We start from the raw sequence: 24282 nt of genomic DNA, 5'->3' as shown, positions 1-24282 counted from the left end.
GAGGGTGAAGGGAATTGACCTGGGTGTCAGCTTAGATCACTGATTTTGAGGTGTCCTGTTCTCTGTTCTTGCTTGTATTTCCTTATTTATCTCTTGCTGGAAGGGGAGGTGAAATTAGAACTACTGTCAGCTGAAAATTAAGGGACTGGATTGGATGATCTTTGAGGTTCCACCTAGCTCAAAATCTCCTATTTCTAAGATGCCAAGGGATCAGCTATGGTATGAATGGAACCCCATAAGGTTGCCAACCAATCAGAAGACCTTTGGATTGACTAAGAATGAGCCTGGGGTTGGGAGAATGGATCAATGAACTCAAGTCAAAGTGGGATGAATCCAAAATTTAGGTTGAAAAGAAAGTTTATTATTCAATGCTATAAGGAAGCTGCTGATCCAAGAGAAGGGGAAATAAAATCTTGGGCTTTGAGTCTAATTTTATAATAAAAATATATTATTATAAATTACATAATAATTTATATAGCATCTTATGGCTAGCAAAGCACCTGAAAGAGGTTATCTCACAATATCCCTAAGAGATAGGTAGTAACATTATCCCCATGGGGGGATGAGGAACCTGAAGTTTCAGAAGGGTTAAGTGTCTAAAAAGAGTTTAGTTAAACCCAGATCCCTTGATTTCAAATCCAACATTCTAGGCACTATACGATGTTGCCTCTAGTTTTGAAAGTTGAATCCTAATCACTTCTTGTGTATGCACAGCTAATGACCTTCCGTTGTTTATTAATATATTATGTACTCTCTAGCCCCTTATGAAGAAAGCCCTAAAAAAAATACCCTCACATTCTGGAGTGGGCAGCCTCAGAATGGAGGAAAAATGGAAAATGGAGACCACATCAGATTACTCAAAGATGACAGAGAAAGTAGGACCAATAATTGGGAATCAGGTGCAGGAAGTCTCTAAAACCAGGATATCAAATAGGGCCCAGAACTCAAAAAAGGTATAGAAATCCTGAAGTCTTAAACAACCATAGGGGTCAGAAATCAAGGATAGTATTTAGTAAGTAGTGGGAAAAAACCCTGGATCTGAACACCCAGGTCCCCCAGACTGATTCCAAGGAGACAAAATTGGGTCCGGGAAGAAAACACTTCTTCAAAGGCTCAAGACCCAAGGCAAGATGCTTGGATCCAACACTACCTTGAGCTACATTTGGATCATAACACAAGTGACTACAGATTTCTAACCAGCCCTAGTGGGAACCGTCTTCCAGGCAGAGGGCCCTTCCCATAATGGCAGGATTTTCAGGCTGCCATATATAGACTAAGAGTCCAATGACTGAGTCAGTTGAAATGTAGTAATTCACTCATCACCATTACCAGCCTCACTTAGCTATAATCATTCTCAAAGGACTAAAAAACTTTACAGAAAATTGTATATATCAGTCCTGGAGACACTTAGAACCTAGACTCTCCGGGCTGGAAAGGACATTAGAATATAGAACACAGACAATCAGAACTTTAGAACACAGACTTTCAGACCTGGGGAAGAACTTTAAAATCTAGAACAGAGAATGTTAGAGCTAGAAGGGACTGTAGAAATGATCTAATCAAGAGTCCTTAGACCATTTGTCTGTGAAATTGACTGGGGGGGGGCACAACTTTATTTTCACTAGCCTCTAACTAAAATTTAGCACTTCATTTAACTATTTTAAAACAGTTTGGAGAAGGGGCCCATAAGCTTTCCCTAACAAAGTGGAAGTCTAGTTCTAGGGGCAGCTGGATGGAACAGTGGATAGAGCACTGGCCCTGTAGTCAAAAGGACCTGAGTTCTAATGTAGCCTCAGACCTTAATAAATGCCTAGCTGTGTGACCTTGGACAAGTCACTTAACCCCATTACCTTAAATAAATAAAATTTTAGGGGCGGCTAGGTGGCCTAGTGGATAAAGCACCGGCCCTGGAGTCAGGAGTACCTGGGTTCAAATCCGGTCTCAGACACTTAATAATTACCTAGCTGTGTGGCCTTGGGCAAGCCATTTAACCCCATTTGCCTTGCAAAAAAAACCTAAAAATAAATAAATAAATTATTTTTAAAAAGTCTAGTTCTAGTCCAACATGCTATGAAATCTGAGACCCAGAATGTTGCAGTGATTTCCCCAAGAAGATCACATTGAAGAACCAGAACTAGAACCTGTATCTTCCAGCACTTAGACCAGGGCTCTCCCCACTACTGTGTGTGTGTATTTTTAATAGTTTGACAAGGGCTACATGCATTTTTCTCATGAATGACCATATCCCAGGAAAACCAGAGTAATGAGTCATATCCTTCAGAACATGCTGTGTAGATAGGGTCAGGAGAAGTCCTTTCCTGGGGGAAGATGGAAGCAATGCCCTGAGCCCCTAATCATTTGGACCCAGGATTGAGCCTGCCAGCTTAAGTGATGGCCCTGCCCTTTCCAATTCCTTCTCCCCATCCCTCTTTCCTTCTTCCAGAAACAAATCCATACCCACCCCTGACATGTGAGCTCAGCTATCCCTGAAGCAGGTGCAGCTCCCAGGACACCTCCCAAAGCTGCCCCTCCCTCCTCTGTCATTCTGTCCACTGCCACCCACAACACTGGATGCTTACTTACAGCCCTTTGTCAGAAAGACATCCAGGAAAGGAAAGTTGCACCATCTTTCCCAATGGCCCGTCCCATCACTTCAGCCTGGCTGAAGCTTGTCACCTAAATCCCTCCTCATGCAGCTGGAGCCCAGCCTCTTCTCAAACTGTCCTGCTTGAGCCTGGAAAACAGCTGATCCTTTAGAAGCCAAAAAGGCCCTCCTCCATAAGCCTGCAAGTCAAAACCAGCCTGCATTCAAACCTTTCTAAAATCCAGGACCTCCCTATTTCTCCAGTCTCATCACCCAGAAGCCTTCACTCTAGTAAGATCCAGGACCTTAAGAGCCTCTCCATATATACCATGCCCATCTCCCACCTTTTCTGAATTGCTCCCCCCCTCTACTTCTCCAAGTCTTACTCATCTTTTAAGATGAAGTTCAAAGTCCCCCTTTCTCCATGAAATCTTCTTCCCATAAATTTAAAGGGGTTATAAGTGATGACCTTCAAGATCCCTACCAGCTCGGACATTTTAGAATCTAAGGTCCTTTCCTGTTCTAACATTCTTTGTCCTAAGGATGTGCCCAGCACTGATATTCTATATTCTAAGGGAGGAGGAAGAAAAAGGGGGAGAAGAAAAGAGGGGAACAGAAAGGGAGACACACAGAATTACAGAAAAATGGGGTTGCAGTGAGTGCCAGGATCTTGACATCAGGAGACCAGAGCTCTAATTCCAGCTCTGACACTTAAAAAAACTTATAAAAATGCACTCTAAACCTTGGTTTTTCTCATCTATAAAATGGAGGGAAAACACTTCACAAGAGGGGACAATTTATGGGAAATTCTGGATTATAGAAATGTGTTATTGTTACTGTTATTCTCTATCTCCTCTCTGTTAGATGTATAGGAGGTCTTCCAGGGCTGATTATTCCTTCTTAATCTAATTCCCACCCACAGGCAAACAAAATGCAGAAGAGAAAGCATCAAAAGGGAAGAGATGATGCAGAGTAGAAGGGAGGAGGCTCTTTCCAGGTTAAGATACCATCCTTGACAGGAAAGAGCATTTCTTCCTGCTTTTAAAGCACCCTCCACATTCTAAAGCCTTATTTCTTTTTTTTTTCTTTTTTAAAATTTTGCAAGGCAATGGGGTCAAGTGGCTTGCTCAAGGCGACACATCTAGTTAATTATTAAGTGTCTGAGGCCGGATTTGAACTCAGGTACTCCTGACTCCAGGGCTGATGCTCTATCCACTGCATGTGTAGCTGCCCCACAAAGTCTTGTTTCAACCATGCTCTTCATCGATCTGAGAAGCAGGCAAGGCAGAAAGGACTATTCTCCATCTGGCAGATGGAGAAAATGGAGTCTCAGTGAGAGAGAGTGATTTTCCCAAACAAAAAACCAGGGGTATGGACTGGAACCTAGGTCTCCTATCTCCCACTCTGACTAATATATGCCTCTTTTTTTTCTCTATTACCAGATTTGACAGTAAAGGAAACTGAGCTCAGGAAATTTTATAGACATTAGTTGAATAGGAAGGGTTTTGGGGGGGGAAGAGACTTGTAGCACTATGTAGGAAAAGGCTGAATCTAATAAAAAGACAACAAGCGACAGGAAGAGAAGAAGGGCTCAGACATTCTATGCTGTGTGTTCCCTTAAATATTCTGACTTCCTTTTGTCTCTGGCATTTGAGAGTCTACATTCTGAGATCCCTCCCTGCCCTGAGGCCTTCTGTGTTCTCTATTGTAAAGTCCTTCCTAACTCTGCCTTCCTATGTCCCGGGGTCCTTCCCGGCTCGGCTAGGCCAGGTCCTGAGCTCCTTCCCGGCTCGGCTAGGCCAGGTCCTGAGCTCCTTCCCGGCTCGGCTAGGCCAGGTCCTGAGCTCCTTCCCGGCTCGGCTAGGCCAGGTCCTGAGCTCCCTCTCCATCAGTCCTGACATTCTGAGAGCATCTACTCCCTGCCTAATAATATCCCACAGCTCATCCTCTCCACTCCTGATCCCCATGCGGGTCTGAGGAATGGCAAGAATTCCCTTGTCACCGAGGGTGACTCACAGTCCCCAACAATGTGATGTGCAGGGGGGCTGGTCCCTCAGTCTGCGGCTGTCCCCCCCGACGTTGCCTCCCGGGTTTGGTCCGGATATGGGGCCCACGGGGCTAAAAGACAATTACGATAACTGCGCTTCTTGGGGGTTTTACCACTTTTCCTGCACCGTGGGTCTGCGGGGGTTAGTGGGAAGCCTGGCGGCCCTTGGGGGGGGGGGGCGGCTGGCCACCGTGGAGGGCAGCGGGAACGGAGCGCGGGAGGGGTGTCGGGCGGGGGCCCAGGGGGCTTCTCGGGACCCACGTTTCCCGCCCCCGGGCGCTCACCTCGGACCACCACCAGCACCGAGCTGTAGGTCTGGCCCACCAGGTTGGAGGCCGTGCAGGTGTAGAGGCCGTTGTCCTCCTGCTTGCAGAAGAGGATCTTGAGGACGAAGTTCTCCTGCGCGTCCTCGTAGACCAGGTGCCGGCGGCCCTCCGCCACGGGCCGCCCGTCCTTCTTCCACACGGTCTCGGGCTTGGGCTCGCCCGTCACGTAGCAGCTCAGGCGCGCGTGCTTGCCCTCCGTCACGGTGCAGGTGCGCGCGGCGCCGGCCCCCGCGGCCTCGGCCCGGCCCGGCCCGGCGCCCGCGGCCTCGGCCCGCATGTCCTCCCGCCGCCTCTGCAGGTGGCTCAGCAGCGCCCGCGCGCCCGGCGCCGCCTCCACCACGAGCGCGGCCTCGGCGCGGGCCGAGCCCGCGGGGTTCTCCGCCAGCACGGTGTAGGTGCCGCCGTCGCGCGCCAGGGCGCCCCGGATGCTCAGGGCGCTGTCCTCGCCCCGCGCCTCCACGCGCACGCGGTGGCCGTCGGGGGCCGCGGGCTCGCCCAGCCGCCGGCCGTCCTTGGCCCAGCTGACGGCCGGGCGCGGGCTGCCCTGCACGCGGCAGCGGAAGGTGGCGTCCTCCCCCACGCTCACGCGGATGGAGGTGGGCCGCAGGAGGAAGTAGGGCGCCAGCTCGGCGCGCGTGCTGTCCTCGCCCACCTGCAGCCCCACGGCCGCGAAGGCCTCGCCGATGGCGTTGCGGGCCCGGCACACGTAGCGCCCGCTGTCCGCCAGCGTCAGGTCCACGATGGTCAGGCGGTACAGCTCCCCCTCCGCCGCCATGCGGAAGCGCCCGCCGGCCGCCACCGGCGCCTGGTCCTTCTCCCAGCTCACCGTCGGCACCGGGTTGCCCGCGATCTGGCAGCTCAGGGTGGCGTCCTTGCCCACCGACACCAGGAAGGCCTTGGGCCGCGTGAGGAAGCGGGGCGCCCCGCTGAAGCCGCCGAGCTCCATGCTGGCCGCCTGCGAGAGGAGGGAGAGGGCAGTGAGGGCGCGGAGGGGCAGAGGGCCCGCCGGACGCGCCAGGCCACCTCACCCCGGAGCGGGCCCGGCCCGGCCCAGCCCAGGCCCAGGCCCAGGCCCAGGCCCGGCCCGGCCCAGGAGAGGGTCTGCCCGAGGGAGATCAGCCGGCTGGGGGGGGAGGGGGGTGGGGAGCAGAAGGGAGGAAGGAGGGAAGGTAGAAGGTGGAAAGGAAGAAAGAAGGGAGGGAGGAGGGAAGGTAGAAAGGAAGAAAAGAAGAAAGGTAGAAGGTGGAAAGGAAGAAACATAGAAGGGAGGGAGGAGGAAAGGTAGAAAGGAAGAAACAGAAGGGAGGAAGGAGGAAAGGTAGAAAGGAAGAAAGATAGAAGGGAGGAAGGAGGAAAGGTAGAAAGGAAGAAACAGAAGGGAGGGAGGAGGAAAGGTAGAAAGGAAGAAAGATAGAAGGGAGGAAGGAGGAAAGGTAGAAAGGAAGAAACAGAAGGGAGGAAGGAGGAAAGGTAGAAGGCAGAAAGGAAGAAAGATAGAAGGGAGGAAGGAGGAAAGGTAGAAGGGAGGAAGGAGGAAAGAAGGTAGAAAGGTCCTTTCATCTCCACAGCAGGACTCAGAGGATATTTATCCAAGGGTGGGGAGCCATTCTCTGGATCTCCCCCTCAAGCTACTTTCTCCTTCTCCACAAAAAACTGCCCCCCCAATAAATTATACCTCCTGTCTCTCCCTTCAAACCCAATCTGAGACATTTGCTTGGCCTTCAGAGTTGAGATTGCCCCCCCTCTGACTGGCAAAGAGAGAACCCAAATTTTCTCCTTCCATTTAGCAGTTCCAAAAATCTCTTCCAATCTAGCAACTAGGTGGTATAGTGGATAGAGCCCTGGTCTTGGAGTCAGGAGGACTGGAGTCTAAATCTGGGCTCAGACCCTTGACTTTTACTCATTGTGTGACCTTGGGCAAGTCACTTAACCCTGATTGCCTCACATCCAGGACCATCTCCAGTCATCCTGATTCATATCTGGCCACTGGACCTAGATGTCTTGGAGAAGAAAATGAGACTGATGATTTACCACAGCCCCCCCTCACTCAAATCTAATTCATGTGCTTGTCATGGCATCACCTCCCCTGATGCTTTGAGAATGAAGAAAAAACATCATCCAATCTTTAAGACTTCTCTCACTTTATTTTTCATGAGGTTTTTCTATTTTGGTGGGAGAGGGGATTATGTTTATTCTTCAACAAGACTATCTTAGTAGTGTATCAGAAGGGGAGAAAGAGAGAAAGAGACAGAGAGACAGAGAGAGAATAGAAAAAACATTGGTGTTGAGGTTGACCCACTCTGACTGGTGGAGAGAGAACCCAAATTTTTTCACAACAATCCTACAAAGGAGACCATCAAATATTACATAGGCAGTTTAGGCCAGTGGGGAAAAAATGTTGGGTTTAGAGTCTAGAAAGATCTGGGTTTGAATTTTGACTCCAACATTTGCCATTTTGTGATTATAACAAAGTCCCTTAACCCTCCCAAATCTCAATTTCCCTGTATATTAATTGAAGAATGATTACCTCTAGTACTCTGTTGGACAGAATTATTGAGAAGCTCAAATGACATAATGATTGCAAAGTGCTTTATAAACCTCAAAGCTATTTAAGTTCAATAAATTTTTCTAAAGTATATGTTCAAGATGCTGTCATTGTTAGAATCTAGGAATACAAAAAGACAAAAAAAAAACTTTCCTGACCTGACATAGCTTACATTCCACTTTTCATTCTCTAGACAAGTAAATATAAAGTAATTTGAGAGGGTGAGGAAACACCAATAATGAGAAATAGGAAATACTTCACAGGTAGGAGGTAGCCTTTGAACTGAACTTTGAAAGTAGTCAAGGATTCTAAGATAAAAGGTAAAAGAGAGAGAGATAGAAACTAATTTCTGGGCAGTGAAGATTGATTGTACAGCTATAGAGTGTTCTTGATGACAGGTGGAGTTCAGAAAACTAATAATTATTATGATATGATGATAATTTTAATATGTATGTAGCAGTTTTAGATCTGAAGCACACTTTTACATATTTTATTTGACTGTCACAAGTTTGAGACGCGGGAGCATTTATTATCCCCATTTTTACAGATAGAAAACTGAAGGAAATTGAAGCAAAGAGAGGTTAAATAACATGCCCAGAGTTACACTGCTAGTAAATGTCTGAGACTGGATTTAAATTCAGATCTTCCTGAAACCAGACCCACTTCTCTATTGACAGAGTGTATGAAAGGTTGGGTGGGATGGGGAGATGAATGAAAAATGTGTGGAAAAGTAGGTGGAAGTCAAATTGTGGGAGGTTTCTAAAATGTGAGGTGGAGGAATTTGCCCTTTTTTATCCTAAAACAAATAGAGAGCCACTGACAACTTTTGAGAAGAGGGGCATGCTCTGAACAAGTAATTTAGGATAATCAATTTGCCAATTTGTATAGATAATGAATTAAAGATTGAGAAGCAGTAAGCAAGGAAGTCAGCTACAAAATTATTGCCATAGACCATTGGGTAAAGGTGATTAGGGCCTGAACCAAGGGAGAGGAGAAATATTGTTGAAGTAGAATCAAAAGGACATGGCCAGGAGGCCCTAGAGTCAGGAGGACCTGAGTTCAAATCTGATCTCAGATACTTAATAATTGCCTAGCTGTATGGCACTGGGCAAGTCACTTAACCTCATTGCCTTAAATTCCCAACCTTAGACTATTTCTTGATGCTTCCCTCTCCTTCACTTTACATTTTTAATCAATTGCCATGTCCTTTTTTTTTTTTTTAGGTTTTTGCAAGGCCATGGGATTTTCCTCAAATGGGGAAAATAATAACACCTTCCTTGCAGGGTTGATGGGAGGACAAAATGAAATAATATTGGTAAAGCTCAGTGCATTGGTACATAGTAGGTGTTTAATAAGTGCTTTGTTCCTTTCCTACCATTGCTCCTAGTTTTGCCTTTTGGGTCGAGCAGAATAAATCTGGTTCTTCTTCCCTATGCTAGACCTTCTGAGCCTTGAAGACAATTATCATTCCCTTCCCAGTCTTCTCATCTCCAGGCTAAGATCCTGCTTAGGTTGCTTCAATCAATCTTGACTACAGCACAATCTCAAATATTTTCAGCTCCCTGATCACCCTTCTCAAGATGTTCTCTTGTTTATCAAGATCATTCCAAGGTGGTGTCCAGAACTGAACCCAACACTTAAGATGAGATTATGCTAATGTACAGCAAGGTTTTCAAAATTACTTCATCCTAGACACTATGCTTCTCTATCATATGCGCTTTTCTAAAATACTTTACTATACTCTTCATGCATATTAGCTTGCAGTTCATTGAGACCCTTTTTTTCCCCAAAGGAAAGGTTGTCTAGTGACAGTTGCCAGACTTGTACATGTGGAGTCTATTTTTTTAAACCTACAGTAAAACTTTCCATTCATCCCTAAAAGTTTCAACTTACTAGATTCAGCTCAACATTTAAACTTCTTGAGATCTTTCATCAGTCCTAACTCTATCAACCAGGGAGTCAACTATCCCTCCAAGTATTTGTAAATTTGAAACAGATCTTTACCTTCATCCAAATCATTCACATATAAACACACCCACAATCAAAAAGTTGAATTACACAGGGACAAAACCTGAAACATGCCATTAAAGGCATCCTTCTTAGATGACATGAGGCCTTTAATGACCATTTCTTAAGATATGAAGAGATGTCTATACCTCACTCCTTTGCAGAAGTGGCAGGTGAGGGTACATTATATATATTTTCAATGCCCCTTTTTCTCTTCTTTAAAAATACTATTTGTTATATAAGGTGACTCTCTGGAAGGGGGAGGGAGAAAGGATGCTGAAGATGGGGGGTGGACAAAAATGTATCTTCCAAAAAACCCTACTCTTCAAAAGTCAGTTTCTAAAGTTCAAGGTGGAAGAACATGATAAACAGGTTGTCTGAAAAAAAATCATGGGGGGCGCAGCTAGGTGGCAGAGTGGATAGAGCATTGGCCCTGGAGTCAGGAGGACCTGAGTTCAAATCCAGTCTCAGACATTTCTTACCTAGCTGTGTGACCTTGGGCAAGTCACTTAACCTCCATTGCTTTAAATTAAAAAAAAAAAGATCATGGGGTTTTAGTGGACTACAAATGAGCCAGAACCCAGCAGCCAAAAAAAGTTAATGTGGATCTTGGATTCATAAAAACAAACATGGTTCTTACTAAGAAGGAGTTCATAATCAGGCCACGTTTGAAATATGACATTCATCTCTAGGTGTTCCATTTTAATATGTACATTGTTAAACTAGAGGGTATTCAGAGAGGCCAGTCAAGGGATGTAAAAATCCATGATATATTAAAGTCAGTTGAATAAACCAGGGAGTTTTAGCATGAGGAAGAGAAAGTTGAGAGAGAGAGACATGATAACCCTCTTGAAATATTTGAAGGGTAATCAGAGGGAAAGAGATTTCCACTAGTCCCATTGGTCTTGGAGGATAAACCCAGGAGCAATGGGGAGAAAGTGAAAATTTAGGCTTGATATTCCCATAAATGGAATTTGTCTCTTAGAGAAAGAGTGGGTCTTCAAGCACAGATAGGATAGTATTGGACAAGACAACTTTTGAGGGTTCTTACCACTCTGAAACTCTGCACTTCTTTGATTCTTTAGTCCTGGACATTCAGTATGTTCCAAATTCACCCAACCTCTATTGTCCTCTGACTTGGCCACAAGAAGGATGAGATGCTTTGTACATACCTCGTTAAAAAACAAAAATAAAAAAAAATAACTATGGCATTGCCTTGATCCACTAATCCAGAAACCCTGTTAAAAGGAAGGAAGTGAAATTCATTTGGCATGATCTATTCTGGATAAAGCCCCACTGTGATCTAGGTAATCACAGCTTCCTTTCTAAATGTCATTAGCCATCCCTTTAATAAAGGATTAAGAATAACAACTTCCATTTTGGTAAGTTTTCCAAGTTCTTTCCTCACCACCATCCTTTAAAGTAGGTGGTGTAAGGTTTATTATCTGTATTTTGTTGATGAGGAAACTAGAGCTCAGAGAGGACACGTGATTTGTCCAAAGTCTCCCAGACAGCATTCAGGGTGTCTGAACTACAAGTCCATAAACAAAGCAAACTCACAAGGAGGTGAGGGATGTGAGGAGGAAGAGACATTCAACCCAAAGCATTTCTAAAGTCCACCCCCCCCACCTCACCATCACAAATCATCTCAAGACAGATGGGTCTCCTCAAGTCCCCAGTGTATTTCAGATCCATTTCCTGCCCTCCAGCTGTAAATCTTGACCCATGCTATTTCTCTCCAACTTCAGTCTTCCAGACAGTCCTTTCCCTTCCCGTCCTCTTTACCTATTCCATGTATATCTTCTCAGGAGATCTCTTTGACCACCCAAACCTACACTGATTGCCAGCCCATTTTTCTTAATACAGCCAATCACAATATAAATCCTTGCCTTCTAAGACCCCTTCATTTTTTGTGTGTCAATAAAGAAGGTCCCTTCCTCATTGAGGTTGCTAGTTTTACTAACATTGCCCAGTCTTACCTGCTTTGTTAATTGGTATACAGGTCACTGTAAATAAATTGATTTTACTCAGAATCTGAACCTCAGCCAACTTTATTAAACTTATTTGAGTTTAAAAAAAACCTTATTTGAGGCAATCTCCACCAGACTGGGAAATCCCAAAGGCAGGAACCATGTCTCCCATCATCTCAATGGACATTTGGGACTGGGGGGGGGGGGGGGGCGGCAGTATCTGAAGAAATTTTTTGAAGGAATGTGTTGGAGATAGAAGAGAAAAATTTAAGAAATCCAAGTGCCCTGAAGCTAAAAGGGATGTAGTGTATCAAATACCACTGACTCAGGGTGCGTGCTTTGGCTTTCTCCTTGGACAGAAGGGTTGGGTTGGTTGATTGGAGCACTCATGATTATCTCCAATTTGGTTTCTGAGAAAAAGCATCCATATAACTCATAGTCAAGCGAGGCCAAGAGTTTAAATGTGATTCTTTAAAACCTCAAATAGAGCTCAAACCCTCGTCACAGACTGAACTCTGACCCCAGTCATGACTAAGTCAGCCAACTCTAAAACCTCAAATAGTGATCTCTAAAACCTCAGAGCTCAGACCCTCATCACAGACTGAACTCTGACCCCAGTAATAACAGTCAGCCAACTTGGTACACTTGTGGACCCTAGGGTCAAACAAGTAAGAGAGTATGAATGGTTCTATGTGACCCATCCTACTGCTGAAGTACTAAAGCTCGGATCAGGCTCTGAGCAGGAGGATGAAGGGCAGGGGGAACAGCTTGCTATCATATTATTTTAATCCTATTTAATCCTCTCAGGGAGGAGGCAGGCTGAGTCCTTTGCAGCGGGGGTGTTGGCCTGGCTAAAAAAGGGGTTGCTGACTCACTGTGCTTCTAGTAGCTTCTGCTCTCAGAGGGGAGGCTGTGCACTGCTGCATGCAGGCTAATGATGAAGCTGGACCGATTTGGATAGGCCCCCTGCACCCCTGAGCTGAGAAGCAGCAGAGGCATCCCCCACATGAGGAATAGCACATAGTCAGGGCTGAGGGATGGCAACAGCTGTGGGTTTGGATGTAACATGCTCCTAACAGGCCTCCTCATGCCCATCTCTCTTTTTTTTTGGCAAGGCAATGGGATTAAGTGACTTGCCCAAGGTCACATAGCTAGGTAGTTATTAAATGCCTGAGGTCACCTTTGAACTCAGACCCTTCTGACTCCAGGGTCAGTGCTCTATCCACTGTGCTATCTAGTTGCCCCCTCATCCCCATATCTCACCCAAGGTTTCCACTCTTTCTCCTCTCCAACCCATCTTCAAACCCTTGTTAGATCAACTTATGCTTATGCATGGATTTCATCATCACACTAAAAGGGGGTAGAGAGCCCCTATAGATATCTCAATCAACTCTCATTGTGGAGAGGAGGATATTGAGGCTCAGAAAGATTAAATAATTAGACCATAGAGATGAGAGAAAAGGGACCAGGGAGGAAGAAGGGGCAAGAAGGAAAGAGAAAAAAAGAGAGGGGGGGGGAGAAAGAGGGAAGAGAGACAGAAGAGAAAGAGAAGGAGAGAAGAGAAAGAGGACAGACTGAAAAATCGAGAGTCAGAAAAGAGAAGAGAGGAAAGAGAGGGTGGGAGAATGGTAAGCAATTGGTAATATAAATTAAAGCAAAAAACACAACAGTCTCCTGTCTCAAGATGCTCACCTTCTATTTGGAAGATAGCAGGTTTTATAACTAATGATAAAACTAGGACTCCAAGACCCAGACCTTTTGGCCCAAAACAACCCCTCAGGTCTTTCCGCATTGCTTTCTCAACACTTCTCAAAACCCTTGAACAGCTTCCTATGGTCTACTCAATAAAGTTCAAGCTTTATTGGCAGTCAAGGCCTTCCACCATCTGATGCCAACTTACCTCCAGTTTCATATCCTGTTACTCTCCTTCATGAACTTAATACTTCAGGCAAACTGTCCCTCCTGCCACCTCCACCCCCTCCTGCCCTGCTCCTCCCTGCCCATTCGGTTTCCTTTTCCTAGGGTATCCTCCCTTCCCCCATTCACCTGTTGAATTCCTACCCATCCATTAACACCTACCTCAATCACAGGTTCTTACAGGAAGACTTTCCTGATCTGATTCTGACTCCCCGGCCCCCAGACTACATACAGTTCTTCCCACTTTGGCTCTTTAGCCTTCCTTCACCATGCTAGCTCTCAAAAAAAAGAACTTTTTGACAATGAAGACCAGTCATCAAGGAAATGCATTCACTGGTAGTGAGTCCCCTGACCCTGGAGAAGACTGGCAAAATATCTGCAATAAAATATCAAAGAATTTCTGGAAGCACCAAGAGTTTGATTGACTTGTTAAGGTTGTCATGAAGATTTCTGCTCTGATTAAACATCAAATGAGTTTCTTTCAGACTCCGTGACCCAAGAACAATTACACAATAAAAATCATAGAGGGTGAAAACTGCAAGGGACTTAATAATTATTTAGTCCAGTCCTTTCATTTTCCTAATGGAAATGGACTGAGAGAAAATGACTTGCCCAAAGTCACATGTTAGTTCCTGGAGAAGCCAGTGCTAGAACTGAAGTTTCCAACCTCCCACTGCAGCATTCAGTGATTATATGAAGAGTTAAGCATAAAAAGTGAGTACCAATATGTTAAACAATTATATTCATTATAATATCCAGGAAACTTTTCAACCTCTCCAGTTTGTGGTTGTGGCAAATTGTGCCCACCCACCCCCCAGCAGTATAGGGGAGTGGGAAAAGTAGGGGAAGGAAAGATGGATCCTGTTAGTGGATTTTTTTTCTCATTGATCTGTTCCTATATTTTTTTATTTGTCTAGGACACTTCTCTTGTGGAAACTTTGTCCTCCAGTACAGATGAAGACAATGTCTATAGCTTTCAGACTCAGAGATTCCAGAGTTCCAAAAAATTCAGTGATTTGTCCATGGTCACACATCCAGTTTTTTCTGAGTTAGGATCTGAAGCCAGGCTTTTCATATCTTACTATCTCTCCCCACAAGGACAAAAATCATAAACATCTAGTGCTAGGTGAAATCTTAGAAGGAAGTTTTTCCTTACATAGAGCCTAAATCTGATCCCTTTTCATTCTCACTGGCTGATGCTATCTTCTGAAGCCAAAGAAAACAAATCTGATTCTTCTTGCACATATCTGCCCTTCAAATACTTGAAGATGGTTATCATTGCTTCCTAAACTCAATTCTCCAAGCTGAATAAATAAATCGAGATTTAGAGAGGAGATACTACCATCAGGATTTGGATAGTAGCTTCTGTCATAATCAGTCACCAACACTCTTTGTAAAATATGGGGCCCAGAATTGATCATTGTCCTTCAGACACGGCTTGCCTGGGCAAAGGGCAGCAGCAGCCTAGTGAACAAAGTGTAGGGAAATCAGAAAGACTTGAGTTCAAATCCAACACTTATGTAACCTTGGGAAAATCATCAGTTTCCTCAACCATAAATTAGTGAAATAATATTTCCTAACTCATAGGATTCTTAGGAAAATCAAATGAGATCATTTTTGTAAAGTACCTAAGTACTGACAAATGGTTGTTGACCAATTAAAAAAAAAGCAATAAAAGCTTGCTCCCTTCCCCTTCCTAGAATTAGATATAGAAGAGACACTAGAGGTGATTTAGTCCAGGCCCTTAGTTTACAGATAGGAAGACAGAGGTATCAAAAGAGGAAGTGATTTGTTCACTATCATAGGTGTTGGTGGGTAGGAAATGAAAGAAGCAAAATTCAAATCCACATTCCTTGATACCAATTCTAGTGTGAGGCCCCCAACAATGCTTCCATTAACTGTGCTAGTTTTGGGATGGGTATGACTCACTGCTGACCCACACTCATCTTGAAGTTCACTAGAAACTGATTTTTCACTCAAATTGCTATTCAGTCACATCTTCCCCATTCTGAGCTTATGTAACTAGGTTTTTGTTGTGTTTTTTGTTTGTTTGTTTGTTTTGGTGGGAGAGAGGCATTGGGAACTAAGCGACTTGCCCAGGGTTGCACAGATCCCAAGAGTGTCTGAAGCTAGATTTGAACTCAGTTCCTCCTGACTCCTAGAAGTAGATTTTTATAATCCAAGTGTACTTTATCCCAATTATATAAATAATGTAAATAGACCAAGTGTAATTTATCCCAATTAGAAACGTGACAGCTACTGTCTATTGCTCCTGAGTTCTCTAACCTGAATTTACAGGAACCAGGGTTAGGAAAGTGCTTTCCTCTTCTCTAAAAGGACTATTAAAGGGAGATAAAATTCCTTCAAAACAGAGATGGTGGATCTGTGAGTTTCCACTCACTTCCAGTGGTTGAAAAGAGCACTGAATTTGAAGCCAAAAGAGGCTTGGAATTAAATCCTAGTCCTGATATGTGTGATCCCCTGCAAGTTTTACCTCTCTCTGACAGTCTCAATTTCCTCATTGGTAAATGAGAACAATGATAAATCTTTTGCATCAGTATTTATCAGTTTTTGGTATAGTTCTTATGATCATAGATTTAGAGTTGGAAGGAACTTTAGAAGTAATTTTGTCCAATTCCCTCATCTTAGAGATAAGAAATTAAAACCCACAGATGGAAAGTGATTTACCTCTAGGTCACATAAGTAGTAAGTGGATGAACCAAGATTCGGATTGATTCCTAATCCTATGCTCTTTCCACCAAGTCACAAAACATCCCTGTCTTTGATCTCATCCCCTCCTTTCTCCTTTACAAGATTGCCTAGTAATCAATCTCTCTCTCTCTCCCTTCCCTCTCTCCACCTTTGTCTCTCTCTCTCTCTCTCTCTCTCTCTCTCTCTCTCTCTCTCTGGCTCTCTCTCTCTTTCTCTCTTTGTCTCTGTCTGGCTCTCTCTCTCTCTCTCTCTCTCTCTCTCTCTCTCTCTCTCTCTCTCTCTCTCTCTCTCTCTCTCTCTCTCTCTCTCTCTCTCTGTCTCTTTCTCTGTCTCTCTCTGTATCTGTTTCTCTCCCTCCTTTCCTGTATCTCTGTTTTTGTCTGTCTGTCTGTCTCTGACAAGCAGCTGGAAAAAGCTGTCTACACTTCTTATTTCCACTTGTCTTATTTCTTAGTCCCTTGAAATCTCTCTTCCGATCTCATCATTCATCTGAAGCTGCCCTCTACAGAATTACCAATGGTCCAATCACTAGATACAAGCAAGGATCCTTTCCCAATCCTCATCCTTTCTGACCTCTTGGCAGCATTTGACACTGCTGACTGTCTTTTCCTCTTAGACCCTCTATCCTCTCCAAGTATTTGTGGTATTACTCTCTGCTGGTTCTCCTATCTGTCTGACCATTCTTTCCCAGCTTCCTCTGCTGGCTTACCGTGCACATTAAGCCTGTTACCCAGAAGCTTGCCCCAAGATGTGTCCTGGTTCAACATCTCTCTCTTCCTATTAACTTTCTGTAGACTCTTTCTTTACTTTATCTTTCCCTGGTTTAATTATTTAGGACTATATTTTTCTCATAAAAGAAGTTTAGTTTTTTGAGAAAATTAATACAGAATAGGTAGTAACTTCTTTTTAGACACATAATAGAACTCATTTATAAATTCAAATGGAAAATTCAACTGACTCACATGCTAGAGAAAGAAACTGAGACCTAAAGAGATAAAACAACTTTGCCAAGATTACACTGTTGGGTAAGTCAGGATCTGAACCCAGGTCTAGCAGCCCCAGATCCAGGGCTCTTTTCATTAAACCATATTGAAAATCCGAGCATTCAGCGGCCAAATTGAAATGGAAACAACAACAACAACCCTGCCTTACTACACACCAAAGAGATTGAAGAAAGAGAGAAAGATCTCAGACATAGAAACATATTTTAGAATCCCTTATTGTTTTAACAATAAATTGGGTACCAGGATGGGAGTAGGGACTCATCCATTGAGAAAAGACTGAACAAATTATGAAATGTGAATATAATGAATTATTTAAATGAGTATAATCAAATATTGTAGCATAAGAAAGTTTCAGAGAAACTTGGTGACACTAGTATAAACTGATGAAAATTGAAGGAAACCTCTAGAACCATGAGAACAATTTACATAATAACAATATTATAAAAAAGTACCTTTGAAAGACCTGAAAATTCTGATTAACCCAATGAGGCATTCATTTCTTGTTATGGTCAATTTGGGAATTTATTTGGCTTGATTTTGCATACTTGTTATGAGAATTTTGTTCTGAATTAAAAAGAAAATAAAAAACCCTGACTAATGTCTAAAAGCCAATTAAAAAAATTTAAAAAATTAAAAATTAAAAAAAAGAACATGCCCATAAAAACTTAGCCTACTAATCCTTCTCTCTACCAAACTCTCTTACTCTTCTGAAAACTCATTATTTCAGAAGCTTTTTCTGATTAGCTCCACTCTATTCCACTCAATCTTTAACTTTATCTCCTCCACTTATCCATCTTTTCATCAGAACCATCAATCACTCCACAGATCAACAAGTATTTGTTAACACTGTTTACCAGACCCTGAACTGGGTACCTTGAGAAACAAGGATATATAAGACATAGTTCTGAGTCTTGTAGGAGCAGAGGATTTTTAGATAGGAAGAGACCTTGGATTTCATTTTAGTGAATGGTCAGAGGATCACAGGACTTAAGACTGAAAGGGATCTTAGCCAAATTTTCAACCCTTATTTTATAAAGGAGAAAATTCAGTCCTAGAGAGAGGAAAACAGTTGCTTAGTAGCATACTGTGAGCTCCTTGCAGAATTGAGATGAGAACTCGGCTCTCCCAACTCCCAGGTCAACATTTGTTACCTTTATGCTACATTGCCAATAGACTCATATGACATTAAAACTGGATGAAACAAGGTGGCTAGGTGGCACAGTAGATAAAGCACCGGCCCTGGAGTCAGGAGTACCTGGGTTCAAATCCAGTCTCAGACACTTAATAATTACCTAGCTGTGTGGCCTTGGGCAAGGTACTTAACCCAATTTGCCTTGCAAAAAAAAAAAAAACTGGATGAAACCTTAGAAATCCTCTGACCCAAGCCCCTCATTTTACACAGATGGAAAAACAAATCCAGAGTATAGAACTTGCTGATTTTAAGGCTATAGAGTCAAGTTTAACATCAGATGCCCAATCTGTCCTTATCCAGTCCTCCATGAATTTAAATCAATGCTACCATTTTGCAAATGACTAGCAGATTGAGGAATGCTTCCTCATTCAGATAAGAAAATCTTGGCTGAGCTAGAGGAAATCACTTTCTAAAGCTTCATTGGTGTTAAATGGCAAAGGAGAACTTGAACCCAGGTCTTTGGGTGCCAAGTCCAACATTTCAATCCACCACATTTCCACCCACCACATTTCCAGGGATCTCACGATCTAAGAAGATAAAACATATAGATATAGATATATACCACTTTTCAGGGCTTTCTTTAGGTCCCCTCACTCTTCCTTCTACCACCATTCATTAACTAAATGGACGTAGTACTTAGGTGGCACAGGGAATAGAGTATTGAGCCTGGAATCAGGAAGACTCATCTTCCTGGGTTCAAATCTGACCTCAAGGGGCAGCTAGGTGGTGCAGTGGATAGAGCACTGGCCTTGGAGTCAGGAGTACCTGAGTTCGGGTCCGGCCTCAGACACTTAATAATTACCTAGCTGTGTGGCCTTCAGCAAGCTACTTAACCCCATTGCCTTGAAAAATCTAAAAAAAGAAACAAAACACTCCTATAAATCTGACCTCAGACACTTCATGCTGTGGGATCTTGGGCAAATCACTTAACCCTGTTTGCTTCAGTTTCTTCATCTGTAAATTGTATTGGAGAAGGAAATGGAAAGCCACTCTAGTATCTTTTGCAAGAAAATTTCAAAAGGGGTCCCAGAGTCAGAGACAACTGAAATAATTCAACAATAACAACAAATGTACAAACACACTATTCTGGAGAGTAGGGACATGATAATCAATAGGGTATGGGTTCTTTATTCATGGAACTTTGAATCAAGTTAGTATCTCAGAAACATGGCTAAGCAAGATGTTTGCACCAATATTGCCTGAGGGTTCTGATCTATCTCTCTTTCTGTCTGTATCTCTTTGTCTCTGACTCTGTGTCAGACACACACACACACACACACACACACACACACACACACACACACACACAAAACCTATTATAATACAAACTTCTTGAGAAGAATCTGACTTTCACAATCACATGGATATGCTAGGGAGGAGATTTTTGTCCTGGATGAGGGTTGGGTGGAAAGGTCAGTTAGGTTTGGTGACCTTTAAGTAAAAGGATCTCATTCTCTGATCTTTGTATCTCCAACACTCAGCCCTGGACTTTGAGTGCCCCAGGAACCTAATAATAGTTGAACTAAAGTGAATTTTCTTGTACCCTTCATAGATACCTCCACCTGGAGGAAGCTAGTGGACAGTGGACAGGAGTTCCTATCTAGCCTCACCATATTCAACTTCTGCCTCATTTTCCTCATTTAAAATAGGGATAATAATGGCACTTAACTCATGAGGCAGTTGTAAGGATCAAATGAGAGATTTGTAAAGCGCTTAGCATAGGATCTAGAACAGAACTGATGGTTAATAATAAATAATTGTTTCATTCCTTCCATAGTAACCACACAGAACAGGACATAACATCCACCTAGATGTGGTGATTTCATTTTGACCTCCCATATTTCACAGAATCATCACACCAAGGCTTCCATTCCAGTGACAAAGGACTTTATAGACCAGTTATTTTTAGCCCTTCATTTTACAGATGAGGAAGCTAAGGTTCAGAAGGTAAAATGATTTGTCCAAGGTCACCTAGAAGGTGACATCCCTAGAAGGTAAGATGGGTCTTGAGGTGAATCTGTGATGTACCATGAGAACAAATTGGTTCTGTCTTCCATGCCATCAGATTTTTCTCTTTAACAAACCAAGAAAGCACCAAGAAGACTTTCTCCTCACTTGAGCCAGGGATCCTTCCATGATTTTACAAAGCTCAGAGTTTACATCACCACCTGTAACTCATCTGATTCCATCCCAATCAACAAACATTTCACTGCCTTGCCTTGAGAGGATATCAGATAACCCAGATCAACATTTGTACCCTGCTGTTTATACACAGCTATAAATCTGTAGACTCTGCCAAGAGCAGAAATGGAGAGCCCAGAAAAAACAATGCAACCAAAGATCCATTCAGTCTTTGTCACTGGCCTGTCAGATAGGCAACAAGCATTTATTAAGCACCTATTGGTACCTGATAGTACAGTAAGTGCTGGAGAGACTAAAAAAGCCATCAAGTCCACCTCATCTCCATGAAGGAATCCCCTCAGAAGCATCCTTAACCAGTGGTCCTCTAGGTTCCCAGTGAAGACCTCCCAAGGTAGCCATTTGGGGACAATTCTGGCCATTAGAACATTTTCCCTGACCTTGAATTGACTTCTGCCTTCCTGTAACTTCTTCCCATTGCTCCTAGCTCTGTCTTCTGGGACCAAGGAAAACAAACTTAATCCCTCTTTCATTTGACAGTCCTTCAAGTACTTGAAAACAGCAATTCTGTTTTCTCTTGTCTTATTTTTGCCTACTTAAACATCCCAAAGCTCTTCAAGCAATCCCCCCCTCCTATGATCTGATTTCCAGTCCTCTCAACCATCTGGTCACCATCCTCTAAACAAGCTCATTTGTCAATGTCTTTCCAAAAATGTGGTGGCCATAACTCTTCTTCCATATCCCTATCACTTCATTCTCCCTGCATAGATGCCCCTCACCTTTCTGACTCACCTCTGAGAGTCCACAACTATCCTAGACGTGACATCTTGAGAATAAGGAGGGGGATTGGGAATCTTTTGTCCCTGAAATTAATCTGAGGCTAAGACCACTGCCCCTTCTTTCCCAGGAGCTTTAAGGGGTTGGAGTCCTAAGGAAAGGGTTTAAAGAGGAAGGGGTTGGCTTGGTCCCCTCTGAACATTCCCCAGCCCTAACACTGGCCTCAAGTGCCAGGAAATTCTTGCCTGGAATTGGATGTCAACTCTCCCCCACCCCCTCCAGACAACATGCCTAAAATAGCCCCAGCTGTCAGGTCTACTCCCAACCAGGGCAGCCTAGAGCCCAACAAAGTCTCCCCAAACCTGTTTGTGGTGCCGGGGCACAGATATACTTTTATGGGAGTGTCCTCTGAAGGGCAAGGTTTAGTGAGGCAGAAATGGAGGAAGATACCTTGTTCAGGAAAGGGAAGCAAAGATAAAATCCTGGGAATGTAGAGGGGAAGAAAAAAAGATCAGTCCTCTGACTACAGGGAAAGAAGAGAGGGGAAGGAGGAGGACTGTCCAAGTTCCTAATTGCCCCCAGAAGCTTAGGAATTAGGAATTCTTATTTATTAGTTCTATCCCATGAACGAGTGTCAACCAATCCTCTACTGTGCTCAGAGCTCCCTATGGATGGTCCCACATTGAAGAGTGAAATTATAGCCCAAATGAACCCCAAGAGGCCATTGTTCCTTCTCTTGGAGAGACTGACCTTCAGGAAGTCAGGTCAGCCAAGAGACTCAGTTTGGTCCCAAGAACCTTCTCAATTGCTCCCAGGTTACAGATTTTGTACAATGGGCTTTCCCCAAATATAAGAAATCCTTTTCCCCAACCCTACCTCCAATCCACCATATACACATACAAAGAGCCAGACTCAGAGGATTCAGAGCTGGAGAAGTCCTTAGAAATACATGGATCTCAAGCACCTTATACAGATGAAGTAATTGAAGTCCTAAATGTGAAAAGAGATTTACCCAAGGTCACACCATTAGTAAATTCATAGTTCAGTGGAAGTCCAATAGCCTGCCTCCCAACCCAATGCTCTTGCTACTAGAATAGCCCTCTCCCCAGACCTCTCTTTGTCCCTGCTTACCTGGGGTCTGGGCTGTGGTCAGGGCTGGAGGCTTGTCCCAAGGTGGATTTGGGGAGGGGGCAGCAGCTGGAGAGAGAGAGAGAGAGAGAGGGAGCAGAGGGCTGGGGTCTCTCCCTTCTCCCTCTCTCCCTCAGACTCAAGGGGAGAGGGGCAGCTGTACCGGGTGGCCCCTGCAGTGGCTCCGCTGCTGATGGCTCCAGCGAAGACCACCCTCTCCCCTTCCCACCAGCCTTGCTGGGCTGGATGGATGACGTGCTCTCCTCACCCTCCCCACCTCAAGTGCCCAGCTCCAAAATAGCCCAGGGTGTCACTTACTGTGAGATCCAATTTCACCCTCCCAGGAATGAGAGAGGGAGGCAAAAGGGCAGAGTGGGGGAGGTTCCTGTGGAGAGCAGGGAGAAGACAGAAGACCCCAGGAACAAGAAGGAGAGGGGAGACCCCTCCAAACCAAGTCTGCAGGTTTGCAAGAGGAGAGGGCCAGTAGGTCATCAGGTCTCTTGTCAAAAAGGCAACAGACTTGAAGTCAGCAAACCTAGGCTGAAGTGTCATTTTTATTGGTCATGTGTGACCTTGGCCAAGTAACATCCCCTTTGAAATTCTGATCTAGAAAAGGAGAATGAATTAAGATCTCTCAAAAGTGTTTTCCAACTCTAACATTTTCTATGTCCTCTCAGACCACTGGCTGACATAGGGTGGTCTAGGAGGGAGAACCCCAACCCTAACAGGCTATGTGATCTTAAGAAAGGAAGTTTATTTCCCTGAATCTTAGTATACTCATCCATTAAATGGAGCTTATTATACTTCACTTACTTAAATGATCTGACATTTATATTACACTTCATGACTTATCAAGCCTTTGCATGCATTCTCACCACTGATCCTCTAAACAACCCTCAGAGAACAGGTTAGGCATAGTTACCACCATTTCATAAAAGAGGAAACAGGCTTATTGAAGAGGATACAGATAGGAAGAAACAGAAGACCTGGGATTCAAAGCAGGTTTTCTGATTCCAAATCCAGTGCTCTTTTTCATGATGTTACAAGTCATTGTAAGAATAGAATGAAATGATATATGATGTTGATTTTGGTCCAAACCCATGATGTCATTGGCATAAGGAGTTCCTATTGAGGAATCCTCTAACAGGGCAAATTGATTAATCAATAAACAGGAATGTATGAAGCATTTTCTATGAGAAGCAGATGAAGTAGTGGAGAGAGCTAACCCCTGAACCAGGAAGACTCAGGCTCAAGCCTTGTCCCCAATACTCTAGACTTATTAACATCATTTTTATTTTTATTTATTTTGATAACTATTTCCCAGTTACATTTGAATATGGTTTGAGTCCCACATCAGCGTTGGAAAGCAGGGGTGGGTGTTTGGCAAGGTTTGGGAGATGACCTAGAAGTGAGGGGGAAGACATGACTACAGAAAGTTCACCTATCAGAGCCCAGAGTGGTCCCAGGAAATGTCCTCAGTTCTTTTAAAGAAGTACAAATGGGCAAATCCATACCCTCCATAGGGAGATGCTCTCAAAACTAAACAAAGCCTTATTCATTAGTTCACAAAGCTGGGTTCTCTCTGATCCAACACTTACACAAATAACAAAGGTTTATATTTAAAAGAGGCTTTAATTTTTCAAATTGTATTAATCGCAGGAAAGACAACAGGTTAGTCTAAGTGAATAGAAGGCCAATCTTAGAGTCAAGATAAGTCTTGGATTCAAGTCTCACCTCTGATGAATACATACAGATTTCTCACACCTCTCACTTGGTCAAGGAAGCCATTCTCAGACCCATGGAGTATTGTTAAGAAACTACACCTGAGGTCACCCAACCACCATGTCCTGGACCCAGTCTCAGGGCTAACCTAAAGGATCAGCATCTATAGAGTACAGGATCACTGGCCTAGAAGTCAGAGGGCATGAGATCAA

The 24282-nt window shown here is 43.9% G+C and overlaps 1 protein-coding gene across 22 annotated transcripts in view; it reads right to left on the bottom strand.

Annotated features, from left to right (window-relative positions):
- Positions 1-22613, bottom strand: part of OBSCN (obscurin, cytoskeletal calmodulin and titin-interacting RhoGEF) — a 342539-nt gene extending 319926 nt beyond the window's left edge. For 21 of the 22 annotated variants that reach the window (XM_074197796.1, XM_074197800.1, XM_074197799.1 and 18 more), the window contains exons 1-3: positions 22352-22613; positions 10561-10681; positions 4916-5912 (exon numbers count right to left, since the gene is read on the bottom strand). In XM_074197796.1, the coding sequence (XP_074053897.1) occupies positions 4916-5903 (988 nt within the window). In that variant the 5' untranslated portion in view covers positions 5904-5912; positions 10561-10681; positions 22352-22613. The remainder of the gene's footprint in view (positions 1-4915; positions 5913-10560; positions 10682-22351) is intronic. The other variant, XM_074197797.1, reaches the window with a different exon arrangement.
- Between the last annotated feature and the right edge of the window lie 1669 nt (positions 22614-24282).

Source organism: Macrotis lagotis, chromosome 8, assembly GCF_037893015.1.
Source record: "Macrotis lagotis isolate mMagLag1 chromosome 8, bilby.v1.9.chrom.fasta, whole genome shotgun sequence".
NCBI classification, from domain to species: Eukaryota; Metazoa; Chordata; class Mammalia; order Peramelemorphia; family Peramelidae; genus Macrotis; species Macrotis lagotis.
Note: the sequence above shows the minus strand (reverse complement) of the source record. Positions and strands in the feature narration are given on the sequence as shown.